At 44.6% G+C, this 12,403-nt stretch overlaps 1 protein-coding gene across 4 annotated transcripts in view; it reads right to left on the bottom strand.

Annotated features, from left to right (window-relative positions):
• Positions 1-12,403, bottom strand: part of RBMS1 (RNA binding motif single stranded interacting protein 1) — a 221,328-nt gene that overhangs the window by 20,135 nt on the left and 188,790 nt on the right. For all 4 annotated transcript variants that reach the window (XM_036319083.1, XM_036319080.1, XM_036319081.1 and 1 more), the window contains exons 5-6: positions 10,248-10,405; positions 8,189-8,268 (exon numbers count right to left, since the gene is read on the bottom strand). In XM_036319083.1, coding sequence (XP_036174976.1) covers positions 8,189-8,268; positions 10,248-10,405 — 238 coding nt within the window. The remainder of the gene's footprint in view (positions 1-8,188; positions 8,269-10,247; positions 10,406-12,403) is intronic.

Genomic DNA, 12,403 nt, shown 5'->3' with positions numbered 1-12,403 from the left:
CATCTATATCCTCCACCCAAGATCCTTATGTTTTAATAACATTTTTCTCCATTTCTTATTGTTCCTCCCTCGGACAACCTGGTAGCAAAAGGGGGTAAAACTGATTCGAGCAATCTGTTGCAGGCTGGGAGTGATTGATGGTGACAACGAAGCCAGCCCCATCATAAGCCTAGCATAACAATCAATCAAACATTTCCAGCTAAAACACTGGCACCTTTCCAGCTGTGGTCCCTTCTCACTTTTTAAAAACTGGATTTTCTTTCCTTGGAATTTTAGATCTGCAAGAGGGCGCTCAGCCCATGGCCACCCAGCATGCTGGCTTTTGTGGCAGTGACTGCTCGTAAGAGTGCAGCTTGGAGAGCACATCTCACCAGTGTGTGCATTTACACACTGCTTTACTGTGCACACGGGGTGAGGGACATGTGAGCACACCCCAGTCTCAAAGGTACGATCACATTGTCCTCAAAGTACTAGGAGATCGCACATGTCTTTGTCCTACAACTGCCACAACTTCGTGTGTTTTTTTATAGAATAAAACAATGCTTAAGACAAACATTCAGAGAACAAAATGGGCAATAAAAACGCTTGAAGGATGTTCAGTCTTTCTACTAGAGTTGTATTTTTTCTTCCAAACATTACCTTTTCTGCTTCCTGGCTTAGGGCAATGCCCTACTACTATCACCTATAACATACAGTTATGAAATGTGGTCAGAGCAGTTTCTAAGCCCTGCTGGGCACACACCCAATCAGAACAGTCAGGGTAACACAGAAAGCAGACGTAAAACAATCTTTGGATGGAGTGGGCCAGCAGTCACACACGTAATTCCCTAGAGTTCCTCCATGATGCAGACAAAGCTTGGGTGACGTGGCGGAATGACCCAGCACAATACTGAGAATCTAGCCAGCACTCCCATACCCAGTGACTGCACACACTTTATTTTTAACTCTCTGCCCTTAGTACACAGGAACCTATTCAGACTCCATTAATGTCATGGAAAGGTCCAGAAAGAGAGATGGTGGTCACACTGCCTCCTGCAGCACTGAACTCGTGTGTGGCCTTTGTTCTTATGAACATGTGTCCCCCCAGAGGCAAAAATAGTAGGTACAGGGCAGGCAGCTCGAGGAGAGCTCAGCCAACAGGCATGTGCATCAGCTTCTCAGAGACTGTACTTTCTGCTAGGAAGGTACTGGATTAGGAGTCGTTAGACACCTCCCTGAATCATGGCCATGAGTGACAGTGTTTTTGCCTTGGGGACGTCTCCTAATTTGGACATCAATTCTATCCAACTAAAACTTCCACCCATTGTTTCTTTTTGTGAATCCTCAGCCGAGGATATTTTTTCCATTAATTTTTAGAGAGAGTAGAAGGGAGGCAGGAGGGGGAGAAACATCGATGTGAGAGAGACACATTCACTGCTTGCCTCCTACTTGTGCCCTGACAGGTGCCGAGGATTGAACCTGCAACCCAGATACCTGCCCTTGACTGGGAATTGAACCAATGGTCCTTTGGTCTGAGGGTTGACACTCATAACCACTGACAAAACTGGCCAGAGCCCCACCCCTCGTTTCTGACGCTCACTTTGTGGGAAACCGCCACCATGTTAATGATCCATAACGACAGAATATTTATCAAGTAAGTATTAAGTAGTTATTTCAAACCTCTACGGAATTTACCTAGATTTTCCCACAAAGAAGTCGTTGGTTCTTTCACCCTGGCTGGGGACCGTCTCAGCAAATCTAACTTCCTGGAAACCAGCTGCACTCAATACCACAGTAAATCCAAATAAAGCAGTGGTTCTCAACCGTGGCTGCACATTAGAATCACCTGGGAATCTTTTTAAAATCCTGATTGCTGGGCCTCACGGAGGATTATTTTCTATTGAAAATAATGTGGAGGATGAGGCCCAGCAATCAGGATTTTAAAAAAGATTCCCAGGTGATTCTAATGTGCAGCCAAGGTTGAGAACCACTGAAATAAAGGATGAGGCTTCAACATTTTCAGGGGAAAATGAGAGACTGGGTGGGGGAAGAATAGAAGAAAAGGCCTCACGAGCAATTATTTTTTGTAATGTAGATTTGAAGAAGAATGTGCTATAAAAAAATGATAAAGCCTCTTTGAAAATATGGTAACATCAGACACAAAAGCTCCAGATTTTTAAAAACCAATTTCAGAATACAGGTCGCATTAAATTTGTGACGTGAATTGTGAATTTTTACAGAACTGTAAGCATGCACTGTGTTATGTAGCATGCCCTGGGCCAGGGAGGGGCATGCCTGGCACGGCGGAGCCCAGCCACACCACTCTGGGATGAACAGTGTGTTGGCAGAAGGATGGGAAGCATAGGCGATGTGACAACTCATGTGTATAGTCAACCTCCTCCTGCTTAGCCATCTACAGACTTTCTTAAGAATGCCACAGTCAAGATGACTTCACTGTACAGTTTGCTCATTTTCATCAAGTGTCTTTTGGGGACTGTGTTGAACACGGGTTTCTTTTCTGTACTTGGCTCCAATGTCACAGGCAGCCTGCCAGTCGTGCCAGAACCTGGGTACTCTGACAGAAGCCACCCGGGGAATTCTGCTTCTGCTGGCTAAACACCTCGCTCGCATCATCAAATAAACCACCCTCTGACCATATTTGTGAAATGTTATGTCTGCCTAGCAATGAGCCTACATTATTTAAAGATGAAAGTGAAGGCTCACTCAATGTACCCTTGCCTGACAATGTGCTTGTTTTCGGCTGGTTCTACTGAAAATAATGTGCCCTCCATGGAGCAACCCATGTTTTGGAGTAGCCACTCAGGTAACCAGAGGGAGAGAACAGCACCTGCATGAACAGACTGGGCACTGAAGATCATCCTCATATTCCATACACACAAAAAAAGAGGGGGAGCGATACAGAGAAGTTGAAAAGAGTTTCAAATTCTGTTGTGGGTTCTCAAATCCACTGGGGACTTGTTTTGGGGAAAAGTTGAGTTCAGTGGGACAGTGTGCTTTCCAAGTTCCACAGTGTGCATTTCACACCGCTGCCGAATGTAGTTCAGCCTTGTTTCTATGCAGAAGGGTATCCAAAAAGGCCCTCAAAGGAGCCATGACTATTGTGATGAGCTCCACAGGAAGAATGCTTAGACCTACTTGGTAACCTATGCTGTTAAGGGTGACGCACAGGCATCCTGTGCCTGGCACAGAAGCAAAACTAACACACAGCCCCTGCAGCCAAGGAACCTGCAATCTAGTTTGGAACCAAGACCAACACACAGAAAAGATCATTCAATGTTAGAAAATGGCACAACATTAAGTTCTGATTCAGAACAAAGAGAATGGATTTGACCGCACAGTTGCCCCCCACTAAAGTGATGATCTCACTGTAAAAGGAATTGTCCGTTTCTTGTGCCTCGTCTGACACTTGGCACACCTTGGAAGAAATTTTCTACTAGTTGTAAGGTACAGAGACTCCCACAATCATTCACATGTGGTTTGGAAATCCAGGTCTTTTTTTCCTTGAATGGGTGTGACCCATGATCTTCAAACCCACTTCAAAGAAAACAGTTAAATGATACAACCATGGAGTCCTTCAGAGAAAAAGGAAACCGTCCAGCCTCCACCCAGGACACTCTGAAATCTGTTCCACTGGAGGAACTGGTAGATCTTATCTCAGACTGAAAACAACATCAAAAACAAATGTGGGCTGGGACGGTTCTGTTCTTAACCTTTCCTTGTCGCATGCAAGGATAAGCTGAGAAAGCAAAGAGGTCACAGGTGGGTGGGAAAGCAGCCCTTCAAAGAACGGATACCACAAGGCTCTGTGCAAGGACAGCACGGAAGTGAGGAAAACACCAGGGGGCGGTGCCCACAGGGGTTAGTGAGGAGGCCCCATAGGACAGGGTTTGCAGAAGATGTCCGCCTATGAAATGTCTCCCTTGTCTCTACTTGGTTGAAGGGTAAACCATTCCTATTTATTTTATTTTCTTTCAATTCAGGTGTTGTTGATGGAAGAAGAAAACCAATTTAAAAAAACAAAGGGAAGCTCTTTCACAAGGCTGAGTTCATTGGAATAGTTTATGTCCAGGTCTTTTAAAATATATTTTTACTTATTTCAGAGGGGAATGATGAAGGAGAGATAGAAACATCAATGATGAGAGAGTCATTGATTGGCTGCCTCCTGCATGCCCTCCACTGGGGATTGAGCCTGTAACCCGGGCATGTGCCCCATCTGGGAATTTAACCATGACCCTTGGTTCATAAGTCGATGCTTAACCACTGAGCCACACCGGCTGGGCTACTTCCAGGTCTTATAGTTTATGCTCCAAACCTGTGCCTGTGGCCATCCATGCTCACATTGCAGCCACACAACCTGTGTGCTGTTAGGTTTTAGTACAACAAGATGAATGTAGTCTGCGGTATCACATGTACTTACAGACAAGTGTTCTATGAAGTGAGTGAGACTCAACTGGATATGGAAAATTAAAGTGAATCCCTCATCACAATCAGCAGCCGTTCAGTTAAAGATGGAATGATAGCAGAATAAATACTGATACTAGTTAAACTTCTGGTTTGTGGTCAGCCACTAGCATGCTAGCTTGTAAAACAGGTAGTATTGCCTTAGTGAAGAGTCTAGTGAAATTTATACAAAGCCAACAAACATTTATTGTTGCTTAGTATCGTCTAAGTGCTATGCTGGGTATGAAAACAGAAAGATGAGAGAAGTTTCTGCCTTAGACCACCTTCCAGTTTAATGGACTAACACGTGTAGACATGTTAGATGCTATGATACAGGTGCGTGTTCTTGGGGTGCCGGGCAAACAGGGGGTGACCCTACTGGATCAGAGAAGGCCCTCCCAGGGGGACGCAAGCTTTGCACAGCCTTGAAGGGCGAGGGGAAACAGCCAGGTTAAAGGGAAGCAAAGGGACCCGAGAAAGTGGAAACCACGTACGAGAAATGAAGCAGCATGATGTGTTTGGAATACCATTTCCAGTTCAGTGATGGAGGAGAAACAGTGAAGCTGGGGACAGAGGGAGACAGGACTGAAGAATGAGGCAATGTCATCCTAGGAATCCTGACGTGCCTCTCGGAATCCTGATATTTCTGCAAGGGGAATGTGTGGGGAGGACTTTTAGCAGTAAAGTGACACAAGGCCTATATTTCATGTAAGTCTCTCCGGCCTCGGGCAGGGATGACACCTGAGCAAAAGGGCTAGAAACAGGGCAGACAAGCAGGAGGCCACTGTAATGGCCTAGGGGAGAGGTGAGGGGTTACACTAGACAGTGGTAGGAGGGATGGAGGGGAGACAGTAGATTCTGGAAATAATCAGGGTGAAAATGTAAGGACTTGAATGACTTTGTATGTGAGAGATGAAAAAAAGAGGGGTTGGGGGTGCCCAGGATAGTCAGTCCTGGGTTTCAGGTTCAGGTGCCTGGGTGGATACTGGTTACACTCCCGGAAGTAAGGAAAACAGGTAAGAGGAGCAGGATTAGACGGGAAGAGGGGCAAGTTAAATCTGAAGTAGATGAAAGCAAGGTGAGTGAGGCCAGCAGCCTGAAACTCGGGAAAAGCCAGGATAAGCGACGAGTGTCGGAGAGTCACTGGAATGGAAAGAATAGCTGAAAGCTTGAGTGGATGAAATCTAGCAAAATCATGAGCCAAAAATGGAATAGAGGGAAACACTAATAATTAAGGAGCAGAGGGAAGAAAACAAACCCACAAAAGAGAATGAATTAATGTGAGATGGGAAGGAACTGGAGAGACAGCTAAAACATCAGGCAGAGGAGGACACGTTTCAAGGATGAGTGAGGGACCAGCAGTACCAAACCCAGGAGGCAGACCAACCACAGAGAAGACAGGGAAGCCTCCAGGTTGGACCCCTGGGGGTAAGTGTTAGGGTTGAGTTGTGTTCCCTCCATACAAAAGCACCCCAGAATGTGACCTATTTAGACATAGAGTCTTTTTTAAAATGTGTTTTTATTTTTATTTATTTATTTTTTATTGAATTCATTGGGGTGACACTGGTTAACAAAATTACACAGGTCTCAGGTGTACAATTCTATAGTACATGATCTGTATATTGCACTGTGTGTTCAGCACCCCAAGTCAAGTCTCCTTTCATTTCCATTTATCCCTCCTATACCCTCTTCTACCTCTCCCCATCCCCCTGAGGCACAGAGTCTTTAAACTTAAAATGAGGTCCTTAGGGTAGACCTGGATCCAGTGACTGGTGTCCTTATACAAAGGAGAAATTTGGACACAGAGACAGACATGCACAGAGGGAAGATGGTGTGAAGAGGCAGAGGCAGAAGATAGCCATCCACAACCCAAGAAGCAAGGCTGGAACATATCTTCCCTCCCAGTCCTCGGAAGGAGCAGGCCCTGCCGACACTCTGATATTGGGCTTCCAGCCTCCAGAACTCTGAGATAATACATTTCTATTGTTTAAGCCAACCGGTCTGTGCTACTTTGTCACGGCAGCCCTAGCAGACGAATACAGTAAGTCTACCACAAGGAATTTCAGTTGCATACTAGGGGAAGAAGTCAGCTCGGAGAGAGTTGAGGTGGGCATGAGAAGCGAGGAAGTGGAACACGGTGTTAGAAGGTTTATGTGGGGAGGAGCTAGAGAGGACTTGGTTTAGCTTCAAGAGTATGGGGACCTGAACAATCTGAAACACAAATGGAAGATTTTATTATTTATTAAAATGTATTTGCGTAAAACAGTTCATAGTTTTGTGCTTTTAAAAATGTCTATGGGTCGAACTGGTTTGGCTCAGTGGATAGAGCGTCGACCTGCGGGCTGAAGGGTCCCATGAAGGGTCCCAGGTTCAATTCCGGTCAAGGGCATGTACCTTGGTTGCGGGCACATCCCCAGTAGGGGGCGTGCAGGAGGCAGCTGATCGATCACTCTATCCCTCTCCCTTCTTCTCTGTAAAAAAATCAATAAAATATATATATATATAAAATTCTTAAAAAAAAATGTCTATGGTAGTTATGCTCACAATTTTTGTTCCTAGTACTATTTGTGTATTTTCTCCACCAACTAGTTTTGCCAGATATCTGTTAGTCATTAAAAAGAAAGGTTTTTGGTTTTGTTTAAAAAAAGAATAAAAGCAAAAGACAGACTGAAACTATGAGGAGGGGCTACCTGGAGAGAGCACGGTCCTAATAGAATGGGATCAAAGATAAAGCTTTGAACCCTTGGTCCTTGAGACTTTGGGGACAGGGCAGGGGGAGGCAAGAATGGGTGTGGATATAGGTCTCCCTGTTGGGAGGAAGCAGGAAATTGATGATGGCATTCCTGATGGGTGATCTCAATTTTATTCATCAAATAGGAAGGGAAGTTATCTGCTTAACCTAGGGGTTGAGAGTGAGAAGGGGACTGAGCAGGATGAAAAGCTGCTTCTAGGGAAGGGTGAGGAAGCTGAGTGAGGACCAGTGACCCTGAGGGTCTGGTCAAGCTGGAGACAGCCATTCCCTGCCCGGAGGTAACAGGAGCAGTCAAAGTGGACTGCTGTGGGATTAATCCAGTTCAGGATTCTGCCACGCTGGTGTGACCATGGTATGGAGTACAAGGAAACTGAGAATGCTGCTAAAGAAACGGTTTTAGTGTTCAAAAAGTGGGGACCAGATGGGATGGGAAAGAAGGACCGATAAAAAGTGAAAATGGAAGAATCCCTTTGTATGTCAGATCCAGTTTAGTGGGAATGATTGTGTGATGTTGGGATGAAAAGCTACAGGCATGTGGGGTTCTTGGTCACGACACCACCAGGCAGGGCAATGGGAGGAAGTGGACAAGAAAGCCATAGGAGTTGAGGTCCAGACACTAAGGGAGGGCGGAGGTAACAAAAGCAGACGCTGGGGTAGAAAGTGTCACAGTCCTCAGCCGTGTGACTGAAGGACAGGTTTGTTGAGGATGGTGATAAGGTGGATTAGAGGATGGCTTATGCATCAAAAGAAGAGAGGCTTCTTAGGGCTTTACCAGTCAGACAGATCCTGAGTGCTGGGCCAGCTTCCATTTCTATTTAAACAACCAATGTCTGCAGAGATGAACTTCTAAGTCCTATTTGTAGATCCAAAGAAATAAACTTTAAAGAGCTAAATGAGTGGGGTTTTTTTTTTTGTCCGTTGACATAAGTTATCATGTGTTGAAATTGTACATGTATTATATAAAAAAGACCACTGATAACATTTTAGAAAACATACCAGAAACTCCGGGTGGTGTCTTAATGAACTTCCCGTTAAAATGACCAATAACAGCTTCACACTTTTCTGTTGATTCCATCCTATATTTATATAAAAATAAAACATAAATATTTAGAGGTCTCTTAGTTTTCATGTTGTTCTGGGCATGTGAATACATTCTTACAGGTTCGGTGAATACAAATAAAATGGAGCAAACATGTGAATAAGAAGAAGTGGGTTTATCCTATCTTTATCTAACCATGGCTTATATACTTCTACAGTAAAATAACTGTTAAACAAACTGTATCTAGATTGTTTAAGACCAAGCATACCAAATGTATAATTTTTATCTACTTGTTGGAAAACTGACATTCAAGACACATTAGCTATGTTAGTCATGATATTAAACTAAACACAAAAAATAGTTTAAAACATGAGTGTTTCACTGTTTGCTAGAATATTTTAAAGATGGCCTTTCCCTTGACAAGATCACAAAATGAAAGACTCAAAAGATTCTATAAGAACCAGTGTCAATCAGAGGATGTAGAACCTTATATGGTTTTTGTATTTGCTTTAAGTTTAAAATTAAATTTAAGTCAATTATGTACCTTCCCTTTAATCTTGGCTTTGGAGGCGTAATTACAGGATGGAGCCTAACTTTACAACTTATTCTTCATCATCTGCAGGGGCTAAAAACACTTGAGAAACATTTCAGGGGAATTAAATGATTTTGACTTAGGGTTCTTTAATGGAAGAAACACTGAATTATCTATTCAAAAGGCGCTACTCTCCCAGACTACCCAGAGTTACACCCAGGTTTTAATGGGTAATAATAGTTTTAAAAGGCAGAAGAACTTAATTGGATTCCATCTTTGGGTACAGAAATAAACTACTTGATCTGCTTTCAGAAGAACACCCACAGAGGTGACAAGTTTTAGATGGCACCGAGCTTTTCATTGCTTCACGTGGATCCTTTTAGCCAATCAAGTGCACACTGGAGAAGCTAGCCTTAGTGACTTTTGGCTGCAGAACATCTTATTTTTATTATAAAATTATCTGGCCTAACAGAAAAGGCAATGGATTAAAAGCCAGAAGACCTTGCTTCATTACTTGGCAGCCCAGTGACAATGAAAAAGTCCCTTCTTTGCATCAATTTTCTTATCTGTAAAATTGTAAACAATGCTTGCTTTGTTATCTCACAGGTCTGTAGGAGAACATGTGATTGACCTCAAATCAGATAATGTATTTAAAAGTAATATGTCAGCAATTTTTCCTCCAGAATCCAAAGTTGTACTTTAAGACATATAGACATTATCTGTTACTACACAGTATTAAGTTCCTAAATAATGCACCATGTAAAGTAAGTTTTTGTACATAGGCTTTCAGATTACAACTACATAACAAATCAAACCTCCTTCTAATTAAGATTTTTCCCTTGGAAACCAAGTTAACCACTACACCGAAGTATCCTTCCTAGGGAGGAAGGGACAAAAGTTAAGATGAAAGGAGTGACTGCACTTTAGATCTATCTGTAACATTTTACTTCTTCAGAAAATAATCTGAAGCAAAATTGTAAGATGTTACCATAGGTGTAACAATTGGTGCTTATACAGATGTCATATCATTGATTTACTTTTTTTGAAAGTTTGAAATAGTTTATTTAAAAATCTAATAATGTCATTGATTTTATTGATGATGAGTCAAATTTCTATCAAATGAGAAAAATCATACTGATTTCTGTACAAAATTTAGGAGTCAGAGATTGCTATTTTAAAGAAGTTATAGACAACCTGATCTAATTAATAAAAATATTAAGGACGTACACTTTCAGAACTATTGCTGTTAAAATATTTCCTTGCCCTGAGTCACTAAATATTAGTGTCCTCAGGTTCAAAAAATATGAATAAACTTCCAAAAGATTTGGAAAAATGCAAACCCATATTTACACACAATTTAAGTTCATGGTGCAACTAGTTCTCATAATCCTGGCTTAAATTCTCTTCTTGCTCAATATTTATTTCCCAGGAAACTTAGCGGAGCTATGGTTGTTAGCATAATAAAAACAGGAAATCGTGTTTACCTAGCAAAGCCAACGCCACGACTTGTACCACTGGAATCACGTAGTATCCTTGTAGAAATAACTTGTCCAAATGGTTTCAGCATGTTTTCAAGTTCCTGCTCATCCATGGACAATGGCAAATTAGAAATATATAGGTTGGTAGGATCTTGTTCTTGTTGCTAAAACGGAACAGAGAATTGTCCATTACCTCCCAATAGAAGGTGAGATATGTTAACACACCTACTTTTATTGAGCCACTCTCTTTGCTCGGGTAAGATCATGGGAACTACAGAATACCAAAGTCACTGTGGACACTTGAGAATAGGATCTGAAGCCTGGACAACCTGTGCAGGTCAGACATGATCCGACGGAGCCTTTCTTAGCAAATCTGGAAGAGGAACTGCTGGCAGAGACGCGGAGCTGGAGAGGATCCCCTCGTGGAACCACAAGTCTCAGCTGTTCGCGGTGTTCCCAAAAATAACCAGCCTCTGCTCTACTCCTATTTTTAGGAGTCCATTTCAGGCCACTATTGCGCAGAAGGCGATTACTGCTAATCATTCAATCCGGAGGCACATGTGGGATTCTGGACCAAGTCATCCAAATCCCCTCCTCTGCTCCATGGCAGAGTCCTTACTACTTCTGAGCTGTGATCACCATCAGGAAAAGGAGAGCTCCGAAATGAATGACAACAACAAAAAGAAAACACAAAGGCATACAAAATGATAAACTCTAGGCAGATCAGATTTTAGAATCTGGGTAAAATTAAACTCTAGAACAGATGGGGGGGTGGGGGCGGTTGCTAGGTCCTTGCTACTGAAACAGGGACCCAGGGGCCAGCAGGGATGCAATTACCTGTGTGCATAATAGAAATGCAGAATCCCAGGCCCCACCCCAAATCCACATAACCAAACGCTGCATTTTAACAAGATTTCCAGGTGATTCATTTGCATGTGCAAGTTTAAGAAGCAATGATTAGGTCATTTCCTATTTATCGTTCCTTTATTGAGGTAGAATCAGCTAAAACCAAAGATATCCATACTAATAAAAGGGTAATATGCAAATTAACCATCACTCGACAACAAAGATGGAGGTGCCCATAGCCACAAAGATGGAGGCGTCGGGCCAGAGCCAGCCAGAGCGGGCGGGACACCCCGGCTGGCCGCTGAGGGCCTGCCTCTGGGCGGCGGCCACAGAGCTGGCCGGAGCGGGCGGGACGCTCGGCTTCCTTCGGTTGGGACGCCCCAGTCGGCCGCTGACACACAGTGGGCAGCACAGGTGGAGAGCCGGTGGGCCATGGAGAGCCTCTGGACAGGGGAGGCGGGCCGGCGGAGGGCAGTCTGTACTCCCCACACGGTGGTGGCGGCAGCCATGAGTGCACTAAGCAGAGCCTGTGGGCCAAGCTGAAGTAGCGCCTGCAGGCCGTCAGCGCCGAGGAGTGGCTGCACAAGTCCCGCCTCCTGGCCCAGAAGGTGTGCGATCGTAGGGACAGCCACTGTAGCAGGCCAGACTGACGTCCTCCTGGACAGGCCACGGGGGTTTGTGGATCTGCGCAGCCATAGGCTTCCGGTACGTGCACCCTCTCCTCCTCCCTGGAGTGAAAATGTCCCCCAGCACGCTGTCACCCACACGTGCCTACAACAGTCCTGGACCATGTTCAAGTTTCCCCCTCCCCTCATCCCTCTGCCACACTTCCATCAACTCCAGCATGCCTATGTCCCCCACAGGACATGTGTGTGTCCCCTCCGGCATGCTCACGTCCTTTGGAGAGTATCTGGGTGTTCTGGGTGCTGGGGTGGGCACCTGTGAGATGACAGTGAGAGGGCTGAGTGGTGATGCACTGTTCCCGTGGAGGCCAGTGCAGTGAGGAGATCACCTCTGTGGGGCTAATGCAGATGCTGAGGCAGGAACAGGTGTGGACAGACACACCTGGTGGGCGTGGGTGACCCTCGCTGAGGTGCCTTCGGTCAGCGTTCAAGATCGGGAACCCAGAGGAGGCGAGGAGTTCCATCCTCTCAGTGAAACAGTGGGATAGTCGGGGCAACTGCAGAAGAGGAATGTGCACTTTGGGTGTCAGCACCCATGAGCGAAGGCTGCCCTGACTGAGCCTCGCTCGCCACTGGGTGCGCTGGGTCCTAGCGCACTCCTGCTGGGCAGCGGGTGACAGGACGTGTTTTTTC

Source organism: Myotis myotis, unplaced genomic scaffold (genome assembly GCF_014108235.1).
Source record: "Myotis myotis isolate mMyoMyo1 unplaced genomic scaffold, mMyoMyo1.p scaffold_m19_p_8, whole genome shotgun sequence".
In the NCBI taxonomy this organism is placed as follows: domain Eukaryota; kingdom Metazoa; phylum Chordata; class Mammalia; order Chiroptera; family Vespertilionidae; genus Myotis; species Myotis myotis.
Note: the sequence above shows the minus strand (reverse complement) of the source record. Positions and strands in the feature narration are given on the sequence as shown.